This window comes from Poecilia formosa, unplaced genomic scaffold (genome assembly GCF_000485575.1).
Source record: "Poecilia formosa unplaced genomic scaffold, Poecilia_formosa-5.1.2 Scaffold37, whole genome shotgun sequence".
NCBI lineage: Eukaryota > Metazoa > Chordata > Actinopteri > Cyprinodontiformes > Poeciliidae > Poecilia > Poecilia formosa.
The window spans coordinates 667,188-679,508 of NW_006799976.1; the positions used below are offsets into that span (position 1 = coordinate 667,188).

Consider the following 12,321-nt stretch of genomic DNA (forward strand, 5'->3'; position numbering starts at 1 on the left):
CTGCAATGGCTGGCGGGTGGCGTCCCCGGAGCTCCCGCGGTCGCCAGGAGGCCGGAGCGGCGCTGAGCTGCGAGGGCCGTTCGAGGCTGCTTCTACCTTTTCTTTGGTGTATGTCATTCATCATCTTGTTCAAACCTGCTGGATGAAATTGTTTCTGATCTTTGATTAATCCATCTATACATTTCTCAAAGTGAAACAATAAACAGGGCCGTCGTTAATAAACTTTATTTTATGAGGATTTTGGACACATATTGACTACACCGTGCAAAAACATGCAAAATTCAATACATGCTGTAGTGGAGCAGATTAATAGAAGGATGTTGGCTGATAAATCACTGAAGGGCATGTAAAACCACAGGAGCTGGCATCATAGCATTACTGAATCAAATGCATCTCATGTTTTTGGTTAAACTGATTCATGGTTTATTTAATTCACAAATATATAGCTTTACACAGAAAACAACAAAAATCACATACATGGATTAAAGGCGGTACAAAAATAATTCCTCTGAAAACAACATTGTGGACCATGCCACGGCAAAAAAAAAAAAAAAGGAACGGGAATAAAGGAAAAGCAGACCTGCGGCACCATGCCTCCAATGTTTATGGAGGTTGGTAGTTTTCCTACAGGTGAACTGGCGTTAGCTTTCTATGGAAAGACAAAAGGGTCACAATTTGTCCGACTCACTTGAAGAGATTATGTACAAAATGGATTAAGTCAGGATGCTGTAAAATATGGCAAAACAGATTTTTTGTTTGTTTGTTTTCTTGAGAACACCTCTAGAGTTACTAAACAGAAATCAGCATCAGGTCACAAAACACTATTTTATTCTATTTTAAATCATCCTGACTAATTAAACAAGGATTTTTTTTCCATAATTTCTTACACATATTGGGTGGAAACTGACTAATTGTGAGCTTTTTGCTTTTTCCATATCTTTTGTAACTGCTGCTACTGCTGCTCATGTTATGGTCTAAAACTGTGAGTCTCTGAAGCAGGAACAGGTGAGCAAAGAGTCACTGGCGTTGGCCTCAGTTAGCCTGCTGACGACCCAGCCTGAGGTCGTAGGACACTAGGTGGAAGTTGTCCCAGGCAAACAGCTTCCTCTGGGCCAAGCTGTAGTCAATCATGCTGTTGTAGCCGTACTTGTTCTTGAAGGGGATGGACACGGCCTTCAGCTGGCCGGTTGCTGTGTCATACACGTGGTTGATGGTGGTGTCACGGGCTGCGTAGCTGGCCACGGTGTAAAGCTTCCCGCAGATCATGAAAGAGTTGGCCACGGATGCCTTCCTGATGCTGGTCTCCCAGCTCCTCTTCACCTCCAGACTGTGTGGGTCCAGCTTCGAGATCACTATGGCCCCTTGGGCCTTGCTGGTGGAGTACACGGCCCACAGCCCCTTCTCGTCCACAGACAGGTCAATGTCCGTGTAGCCGCCCCAGGAGTAGGGGAACTGGCCGTGAAAGCCAGCGTGGGGGAGTTCACGACGGGCCGCCACGTTCTCAGAGACCAGGTCGTAGCGGATCAGGGTGCGACTCAGCCGTCTCTGGTAGTACAGGGACCCTCGGTACATCGTGGCCCCGGTACTTTCCAGTGGGTCCGGCAGCAGCAGGACCTGTCACAGCAAAACACGAGGCAATAACTGGGACTGATCCAAGACTTTGAGGCGCTGTCCAGGCACCTCAAGGGATTTGAGGCACCTTGATTGTCACAAATTAGGACATAATTATGAAGTGGAAGGAAAGAGACCCATGGTTTTCAAGAGGTTTTGCAGAAGAATGCCATCAGAGTCAAGAATGTATTTTTATACACATCATGTTAAGGGGTTGTTGTCCTTGTTGGGAGGTGAGCCTCTGCCCCAGCTGGAAAACATTACAACCTTTAGCAGCCTTCATTTTCCACAGCAACTGTAACCAGTTTTCCTGTTTTTGGTAGAAAAGCATCTGCTTACCATGACGCTGCCACCAACGTGTCTCAGTGCTGTGGTAGTGAGCTCAGCGCAATGTTCAGAGCCACATGCAGGGTCTTTGCCGGTTTTACCAACTCAAAATTAAGGCTATTAAAGACCTTTCTAAGACCATTATGAACGATACTTAAGACCTGCATCGTGATAGAAATGTACAAAAGAAAACTACACATTTTACATAGCAGCACTAAAAAGCTTGGCACTACTAAGCTCTTTACTAAGCTAGATTTATGTTGTGTTATCTGTGTTTGGAAGCTCAACACAAATGTCACAACTTTCAGATTTTAATTATAGGTAGTTCTGAAAACCATGTATAATTTCCCTTCCCCTTCATAAGTGTGCACAGCTCTAGTAGTGCACTAGTTTGTGGTAGGAGCATGGATACTTTTGCAAGGCCCTGCTACACGTACCTTGGAAGGGAAGCCTTTGGAGAGCTGCTCCATGTCATCATAGCCGTAAAGCTGCCTGACCTCGGGGCCAATCGTGTCGATGCGCCAGAGCATGCTGGCCCCATAGGGGGAAACAGCCTCAGCATCCTGCATCCAGACACCGTATTTACCTGCGATGTTGTCGGCCTTCCTGTGGGTGACCGGCTCGCCCACGGAAATCAGCTCCCCACATCCTGCAGGGCAAGGGAGACGAGACATGGGAGAGAGGGGAACGATGAAGAGGCTCAGTGTAGTTGTCACAAGTCAACAGAAGCCGTGATGAAAGACAAGTTTTAAATCGTGTCAAAGCTTTGAGATGTTCACTCTACAAGACTTTGACGTTCATTGGATGGCCCGAATCTGGCAGGCCTGCGATGTAGATGCATTGCTACTTAAACCGTTTTATTAATTTTTTTTTTAATAAAATGGTTGCCTGGGTTTGAATCCCTGCCTGGGTTCTTCTCTCTTCATGGGGTTTGCATGTTCTCTAAGTGCATTAGTTGGTTCTCTCCTGGTTCTCTGGTTTCCTCTCATAGTCCAAAATGATGACTGTTGGTTTAACTGGCTATCCTAGTTGACCTTTGCCCCATGTCTTCTCCACTCTTTTTTGCTTTAAGCAAATGTCAAATAAAACACTGTAGATTATACTCCATCTTTGACAGGCTTACTTGAAACACTGCCTTGAAGGCAAATCTTAATACTGATCAATCAATGAAATGTCATACAACTCATTTTCTGAAACTCTACAGTCATTCTGATAATATTTTGTAAGCCGTAGTAAACTGGTAGCAAATCGTGAACTGCACCTCTTTAGGTACCGCAACACAAATCATGGTTTCTAAAATAAAGGGAGGTAGTTTTGAAACTTTTTTATTAAAATTTTTGGTATCTTACAAGGGACTTTCATTCATAAATGGTGGGAATGAATTAAGCAGTGTTTTGAATTAATTGTTTTCAAGGTAAAGGTGCAGAGATTTTTCAACTTGAGGCAGAACTCTGACGTTGAATTGCTTTAAGAGTTTTAAGCACCTTTTTATTAGTAAACCACATTAGCTAGATATTTTGGTGTCATCTGACGATTTGTATAGTTGACCTACTTTCATAATCAGCTCACAAATAAAATTGTTTACAGAGAGACTTGCCCAGCTCCCTCTTGAAAAGGTTTACCTGGGGTTTACCTGGTTAAATAAAGGAAACAAAAAAATAAATAAATAAGCCTTCCAAAAGTATTTCTACCCCTAGAACTTTTCTACTCTGTGTCAAGTGACAAAACTTGTAGAGTGTGTTTTTTGGAAATTCCTATAAAAAAAAACCCAAAACAAAGCAATACAAAGTAGAGCAAAACTGTGAAGTGGAGGGGAGATTATGTTTAAAAATAAATAGAAATAAATACAAGAAAAGTTAGGCATGCACTTGAGTTCAGCCTCCTTCAGTCAGTACTTTACAGGATTACATTTTGTTGCTATTGAAGCCGTATAAAATGTCAGGTGACAGTTAATAGATTGGATGAAAGTGGTTTTGGCACATATTTTTAGATTTCAGTTTGGACTTTGACTGGGTCTGTTGAACACATATACACTGTGTGTTGTTTTTCTCACATCGAATCTCAATAAAATACTAAGAGGTTTGTTGTAAGATGACCAAATGTGGAAAACTTTAAGCGCCTTGAATATTGTGGAAATGACTGAGAGTGACCCGTCTCATCTCAAACGCATCAGTGCATTTGAGATGAGTCTGTAGTCACAGGTTCAACAAAAAGTGATTGATGTTCCGGAAAACTCGTAACATTTTCCGTGAAAACAAAATTTGTGTGATTTTCCAAGAAGTGGCGTTCAAATGATGTAACAGGTGTGTTGATGTATAGCAACAGCAACGAATCCAAGCATCTTTGTCAACAGATAAATTCAGTATTCAGTAGTTTTCAGCGCTTAATTGAGGTAAAAGGTAGTCTTAAAACCAGTTTATTTTTAGCACACACAACTTTTTACTATTTTATAACAACAGGTTGGAAAGTATGAGGGGCGATACTAGGATGTGACCTTTAGGGGTGCTTAGCCCCCAGCAGGGCTAAGACCCATGAGAAGATATTTGTTGGTGCGGTTTTCTAAATCTAACTGCTTATTTACATACATTCACAAACAAAATTAAGAGACATGCTGCACACAATTTCCATCCATAAATATAAAAATAGCCAGTCTAAAATAATTAAGTACTGATCTACACTTCCGGAATCGAACCAAAAAGGGAACCAGCGTGTTTTTTTTTAAGCCAATACGAGTGTTTCATCCTCAAACAAACTTGCGTCGAGGAGTTTTTCTCCGAGTCACCGCCTTCAGAGGAGAGGCTGCGTGACGCAACTCATCCCGGGTTTCAGAGAAAACGAGAAGGTTGGCTTTATTTTTATCTCTTCCTAAAATACCACCTTCCTCTCGGGTTCCGGATGTAGCCCCAGATTTAAGATTGGATGGCAAATACGTCTTATAAATACACCCATTACTATGTTGCCTCGGAGCGCTTTGGTCTCAAGTAAGATGGAAAGATGCGCCGCGCCGACTCTTTGCGTTCCCCTACAGGGGAGACGCAGGGTGTGGTTTGGGGAGCCCACCCGAGGAAACGTTTAACAGCTACTTTAAACGAGAGCCTTGTTAAAGGTGCTTTCCCACTTCATTTATGAGGCAAACATGAAACTCAGAGGGCGCCTCATACCGACGGTTCGGCATGACGTCGGTATTCTCACCCTGAATGCCTCGGTATTAATAGTCGTATTTGCTTTGAGGCTGTCAGCAGGAGGGGTGAGTGTCATGTTTGCCCGGTCGCACCAACGGAGGAGGACGAAACGGGGCTTGTATTTAAATTTCAGCTTCTTTTATGTCTTTTTATGGACACATTGGCTTCTTATTGTGTATGATATTCTCTCTCTCTCTCTCTCTCAAAAAAAAAAAAAAAAAAAAAGCTGGATTTGGGTTAGTGCGCTTGGTGGAGAACATCCCGTGTGTTTAGCTAGTTTCAGGCTAAAGAAACTAGCTAACTAGCCGTCGACAACACGGCCTCACCTGTGTTGTCCACGTTGGCGTCTGGTGCGGGCAGCTCGGTCACCTCAGCCTTCAGTTCCTGGAAGCCCTGGGCTCCATGTGGCCAGGCTGAATCTAAACCAACAAGAGATACACTGATTTACATACAAATAATCACAACATTCATTAAAATGTTACCGATTAACATCTGAAAAAAACAAAACAAAACAAACAAACAAAAAAAACAAAACAGAATGTTGCCAAGTATTTTTAGTCCAGATTGCAATAAGACAAAACTAACTTACAAGTACATTTTCAGCAACATATAGGACCTAGTTTTGTGTAAGTAATTCTTCAATATTGATTAAAAAAAAAAAATGCTATTATTCAACTGGAAGATTTGTTTTCACTTATAACATTTTCCCCATGATATAAGGGAAACAATCTGCCAGTGGAACTAGTATTTTTTAATGAATATTGAGGAATGATTCCTTCAAAACAAGCTCCTGTTTCTTGCTGAAACGTTGCTCGTAAGTCAAATATTGTCCCACTTCAAGTGTACTAAGATACTTGCCCTAAAAACTAGGCCAAAAACACTTGCTCTACATTTTGTGTTTCTACAGTGCGGTCTCAGGAAGGGAATGTTCTGCGGAAAAAAACGGCCTCACCTCTCAGGTTGCTGCTGTCGCCCTGCCTGTTGGGCCTCGTCATGAGGTGGGACATCTGACTGGAGCCTAAACACACAGACACACCGCAGCTCACCGATCCGTGTCACAGGTCTTAAGGTTGTGCACTCTGTGCAGAGTGCCTTGGAGTGTGTTTCAAACCACCCGATGAACTGAACAAGACTGGATCTGGATCTGTACTTTGACTAGGTCATTCTAACACATGGACACACATTTATCGAAACCGTTCAGTTGTATTTGTGACTGTATGTTTGGAGTCGGTTTTTTGGCCTACGACCAGTTTCCTTCCTATGATTTGGCTCCATTCAAAGGAAGCCGCTCCCACAGCATGATGTTGCCACCGCAGTGTTTCACCATGAAGGTCGTGTTTTCTGCCACGTAGGCCAAAGAGTTTGATTCTGGTCTCTAAGCAGAACTCCTTTCACATGTGATCGTTACTGCTGTGGATTACAACTGGGATTGAAGTGGAAACATGTATAATCTATTTGAATCAGTCGAATGAGTTTGATTATATAATCTTGTGTATAAATTGGGTCTGTTTGAGATTATATTTATAGTAAATTAGTGCTCAACTTTTAGTTGTTTTTGTCTAATTAGGGGAATCTGGAAAGTCACTTAGTTGCACAGTTTCCCATTATTTCTTTGAAACGAAATATAAGCTATTTATCATTGTTGTTCGCCATTACAAACTACTTTGTGTTAGTCTGTGATGTGGAATCCACTAAAATAAAACACAGGGTGTGGTTGTGGAAAAACCGCGATTATAGTTAAGTGGGTGTGATTACCGCTAAAAAGCTCCGTATCTCTTTCAGATACCACGATGTCTTTGTTATATTTTTGCTCTCTAGATTTCTTCAAACCATTTTTTTTGGTCTTTTTTTAGCTTGTTTACCTTCCAAAACTATTACAGTGAAACGTAAACCCTGTCAAACTGAATCTGACAAACTGTAAACGGCTCCGTACGGAGACTCCTCATGGTCTAAACACAGCGCTGATTACAAAAGAGAAAGTGAGACGCCTGGATGTGTTTTGGTGAAAGCTGTTGGTGCGTGAGTCCACATGGGATTTGATTTGAGTTTTTCTCCGTATGCTTATCGCACTCGCATGTTGCACAAAAATGTTCCGCCGTGTCGGGCAGGCAGCGAACCCTGACGACGCGGAGAGCATTAAGCGTCAACATCTGGAAGCTGATGTTGATTTTTTTCCCCCGTTAATGAACAGAAGCAGCAGGTCCGTAAATGGGGCAGATGATGACCAACAGGTGCTGTCGGAAAAACTAAACGGGCGCACAAAGTCTCGGTCGCTCGTAAACTTTGTCTCGTTTCCTTGCTTTATGACTGAGCTTCGGGAAGCGTTCATAGTTTGGGGATTTTATGTGACAAACCAAACCAAAATAGTCCGTAACCGTGAAGTGGAATTAAGTGTTGTATTCGTAACTTTTGGGGGAAAGTCTGAAAAGTTTAGCATTCATTTGATTATAGGCTCAAATCCGGATGGCACTTTTAAAAAGGAGTACAGCTGATTGGTTTCAGAAGTCAGCTGTATGTTTGTGTCTCTGCACATGTAGAGGCCTAAATCACCCTGTTTAGTCTTGCAAAAATAGCTCAAGCTCAGTCAGATTAGACAAAGAGCCAACGTGAACATCTATTTTCCAGCTTTTCCACAGGCTCTCAGTAAGATTTAAGTTTGGACTTTGACTGGGTCGTTCTATGACATGAAAATGCTCTGAGCTAAATCATTTGGATAAAGGTCTTGTTGTCGTCCAAGATGTTTGCTTCCAGGAATGTCCTACGTTTAACTCCATCCATTGTCCCTTCAGCTCTAAGAATCTCCCGTTGGATTGTACATCGATAACTGATTTGGTTTCACAGAATTTTATTTCAGGGTGTCTGAGTGAAGAGGCTTAATACAGGTGTATTACATACTTTTCAGATTATCTGTTTCCTCCAATTCACAGTAGTGATTTACTTTGTGTTGGACTACTGTAAAAAAACAAACAAAAAAAACAAATCCAGACATTTATGGTTGTGAAAAATTTTTAAATTTTCTTTGGGTCTTAACAGATTTGAAAGGCACTGACTGTATCGACAAGTTATTTAAATCTATTGCTGAAGTTCCCTCTTCATCCCGTTCTCCTCCAGAAATGTGTCTTTTTTTTCTCCTTTTTTCGTCCCATGTGCTCTCTTCTATCTTGCCACCTTTTTTGAGATGTTGCAAGTCAAAACTGTATTTTTTGAAAGTCGCGAATCGATGCTGCTGCAGCAACATTCATGACCGCCTTATGCCTTGGCAGCACTTTCAGAAATCACTGTGACCCATCTGAAATATGTCGGACCTCAGCGAGCCTCAGTCTCGTAAATTCGACTGAGCACAGCAGGCCAGGCCTCATATAAGGAAGATTAATACCATTTGCAGTGTAGGGTTAGCACTTGCGCTCTCAACTGTATTTAAAAGCCTGTTTTTAAAGCAAAACATAACAATCAGAGACCATCAACTCGTATATTTTAACTGTTTAAAAAGGTCACAGAAATACTGTGGGAGTTGTGAGCGATAAAAATCCTCCTGTCAAGGGTTTCACTCTTCCCTACAAGCCAAAGTGGCTTGATTTATGTTCTCTCTCTCTGTCTGCTCTGGTCCCACAAGCCTCGCTCTGAGCTTGATCTATCCGGCATCTGCCTGTCACCCTTAGGGGGCCCTCCCTGTGTATTTCAGTCTGCGGGTGAAAACATGAGGAGCTACGCCCATAGCTGAGCGGATGTAGGAGGTATACAAGCATCCCGAAGCAGACGGGGTAGAGCTGGTTTTGTAGGACGACGGGAAAAAAGATTTATCGGTCCAGGAAATCTCAATGTTAAAAGCCAATGATGCAGAATTCCAGGTGGGTAAACAGAGAGACGCTTCGCTGGGAAGTAAAGGAGGAGCGGTGAATAAGAAAGAAGGAGGAGGACGGGGAGGTGGAGGGGCAGGGGAAGAATTTGCCCCGGGGCACATCATCGTCCTCGTGCTCTCTCCTTTTAGGGCCGCTTGCGCGCATTTCCCGCCATGCTGAGTGGGGAAACACCAGCCATAAAGACAGCAGGGTCTGCCCTTAAATATGAAGCTGATCCTCTGTGGCCGCCCTCCAGCGTTTCTAAAAGTAAAGGCAGGAAGACGGGATGGCTGGGAGGGGGGGAGGGGGAGCAGGGGGCAAGGGGGGAAACTTGAGCCCGGGGGTCTCTGCTGTATAAAGGGGAAACCAAAACATTACCATGCAAACACAAACACACAAAGATGTATGTGGCATGAAAACATGGAGGTCATCCATTTCTGGTTTTTAACCCTTAAAAGCCCTGATGCAACTAGTCAGAGATAATAAACTTTGCTGTTTAAATGCTTTGGACAAAATACATGTTTAATTATTAATATTGCTACACCGATTAGCTGTAGTGACGATGACAATAGAGATAAATGTCAAATTCCAATCAAATATATATTCAAATCTAGATAAGGTTTTCAGTATAAACAGAACAAATTAAGTATCCTCCAAATAGCACGTTGTACAATGATGGATGAAATTTACATGGATAAGTAAAACAAAGAAATAACACATTTTGACCAGTTTTTCTGTAAAGCTGTCAATGATAATTATGTTTTTTTTTGTTTGTTTGTTTGTTTTTGCTGTATGACTCTAAAGCCATTTTTTTTAAGTTAACATCTTCTCTTTCCTTGGAAATAAACTTTGTAATCCGTGCAAACTGTTTCTTTTTAGCTGTGCACAGAAAAAAATGACACCTGTCCTCTGCAGAACCTGGAGGATGAGACAGCTTGAGGATCTGATACAGCAGACTTTTTTTTTTTTTTTGAGAAAGCTACCTGCTTTTTAGGGGTTTCAGAAACATCCGTATTAAAAGTGCAACATTTAGCGATGTAGAATTAACAAGCTAGATACACATTTGTGATTATGAATAAAAGTGATCAGAAATGCATGTATCAAAAAAACAATACACTTGGCATTATAAGTTTGATTAAATGAATGCGGATCACAAATTGTGGATAAATAAGCAATATTTTTAAAGTGAGAAATGAATTTTATGACGTAGTTTTTTAATATTCTTGATCAACATTTAAGCAGATGGTGGGGTTTGTTTTGTGTGTATTGTCTCTTACCAGCAGCCGGTCTGCCTCTGCCCCAGTCTTGCTGGGTGGCGGTGGCAGCTGCCACTGGGCTCTGCGACAGGCAGGGTCTGCTCCTCAGCCTCTCCGTCTCCCGCCTCATCTCTTCCATCCTGAGCTTCAGCGTGTCCAGCTCCCTCTGCAGCCTCTCTTTCTCCCCTTGCAGCAGGTTCCTCTCCGACACCACTCGGTTGAGAGCCTCCTGGAGCTCGGGCTGCAGTTTGGCAGCGGCCCCCTGCTGGCCTCCCCGCGGCTGAACGTCCCTCCCGCCAAGCTGGGCCACCAGAGCCTCCAGCACGCCGAGCCTGGCCTTCAGGCCGTCCAGCTCCGGACCTCCAGCCTGTGGGCAGGTGGCCTCCGCGGGGCTGGGCACGGTGAAGGTGTACTGGCATCGGCCGCTCCGGTCGTTCCCCCTCCACAGGGAGGCTCGGTCCTGGGCATCACCTCGCAGCAGGAGACCACATACGCACAGCAAGGAGAGGAAGAACATCTTTCAGACAGGCCTGAGCAATTTATACTAATATCTTAAGTCTTTTTTTGTTTGTTTGTTTGTTTGTTTCCCCACAATCCAACTTTCTGTTCCTGTGCAAATTTATTATTATTATTTTTTTATCCAAGCCAATTTCCAGATTTCACTCAGATATTTTTCTCTTATCAGGCTGTCTTGTGCCTTCTCCCCTTGTCTTGTTTTCTCTTCTATGAGCAGCTCTGCAACACTGAGCTCTTCCCAACTGCTCTCAGATATTTATACAATCTGGAAGGGACACAAGGAGGGAAACTGGAAAACAGGGAGGAGAGGAGAGGTGAAAGGAAGAGAGGGAGGGGAGAGGGAGGAAAGGAAAGGAAAAGGTGAAGGGAAAGGGACAAAAACACATGACTTTTTGAATGATGCTAAATTTGAAAAATGATGTTTTGGGATTTTAGGATGTTAAATCTGACACTTTGTAATAGTTGGGATTTTTCATATTTTTGAAGATCTTATCTGGAAAAACTGTCTTTTATTTTTTTTATGTGCCATGCACATAAAAATAGACTATTCCTGTTCAAATTCTCAGGAATTTAAATCATAAAAAAAGCCTTTTTTTTAAAGGGTTTGTTAAAAGTTTACAAACAGTTGTAGTAAATTATTCTTTTGGCTTCAAAAGAATTTGATCCCGGAGGCTGAACACCTAGTTCAGGAGTTGGACTGTTTCCAGCGTAAAACGTCTCAGCAGTGTATGCAGACGCCGGTTAAACGGTTATTTACAAAAAAAAAAACACTGATGATTATCTAAGCGTGAAATGGAGTTTGAAGGTAGTGGATCATAAATGATGTGTAGTCAAGTTGACTGGCTCCACCTCCAACTTCCACAGTAAATAATCATCAGCATCACCAAGACAGTTCTCACACTTAAAACCTTTCAACAGGACCTTCCTTCAACTACCCCTGTAAGGTCTGGGTCCAACATGGTGGCGAGACATGATCCCTGTTGGACACAGTTTCCTCCTGAGGAACCGGGGTCTCCTTACATCTGGTTGGGGGGGGGGCATCGGTGATCGGATAGGACGCTGACCCCCAGCACACCGTGTCCCTCAGAGCCGAGACTCTTAGGTGTGAAGTGTGCTTCAGACTCCACGCTGTCTCTGCAATGGGTTTTTACTCTCTCACATTTAAAACAACTTAATTTAGCTTTTTTTTCTTTTTTTTTTTATACGCTCACGTCCTCTCCGGTCGCCTACATTTAACACGGTATCTCACCTCTTGCTCTTCACATTTTCCCTTCTCCTTTCTTGTACGTGCATAAACTTCCTACCCATCCATCTCTGCTGACTCGATAGGCCGTGATGTCCAAAGCATCTCTGGGTCGCAAAGGGCCTGAACGCCCGAAACGGGATGAAAACTTTTAGTTTACCAGCTGAGAAAGGCAGCGTCAACAGTAGTAACATGGGAACAAAAGTAGCTAAAGCTAAAAAAGGAGAAAAACAAAATGTTCTTGGGAAAATGATGGGACTGAGAAAGTAGTTTGAAAACATTGCAAAAGTCTATGATATAATAATTAATTAGGGTAATTTAACCCTATCTCCAAAGAAAATACAAGT

The 12,321-nt window shown here is 42.7% G+C and overlaps 1 protein-coding gene across 1 annotated transcript; it reads right to left on the reverse strand.

Annotated features, from left to right (window-relative positions):
• Window positions 1–209: 209 nt before the first annotated feature.
• myoc (myocilin) lies at window positions 210–11,240 on the reverse strand. The gene is made up of 5 exons (XM_007550574.2): window positions 10,237–11,240; window positions 6,073–6,138; window positions 5,447–5,539; window positions 2,376–2,587; window positions 210–1,614 (listed from the first exon to the last, which is right to left on the reverse strand). Exons 1-5 carry the CDS (start codon window positions 10,730–10,732, stop codon window positions 1,033–1,035), a joined length of 1,449 nt encoding a protein of 482 aa, XP_007550636.1. The 5' UTR covers window positions 10,733–11,240; the 3' UTR covers window positions 210–1,032.
• Window positions 11,241–12,321: the final 1,081 nt, after the last annotated feature.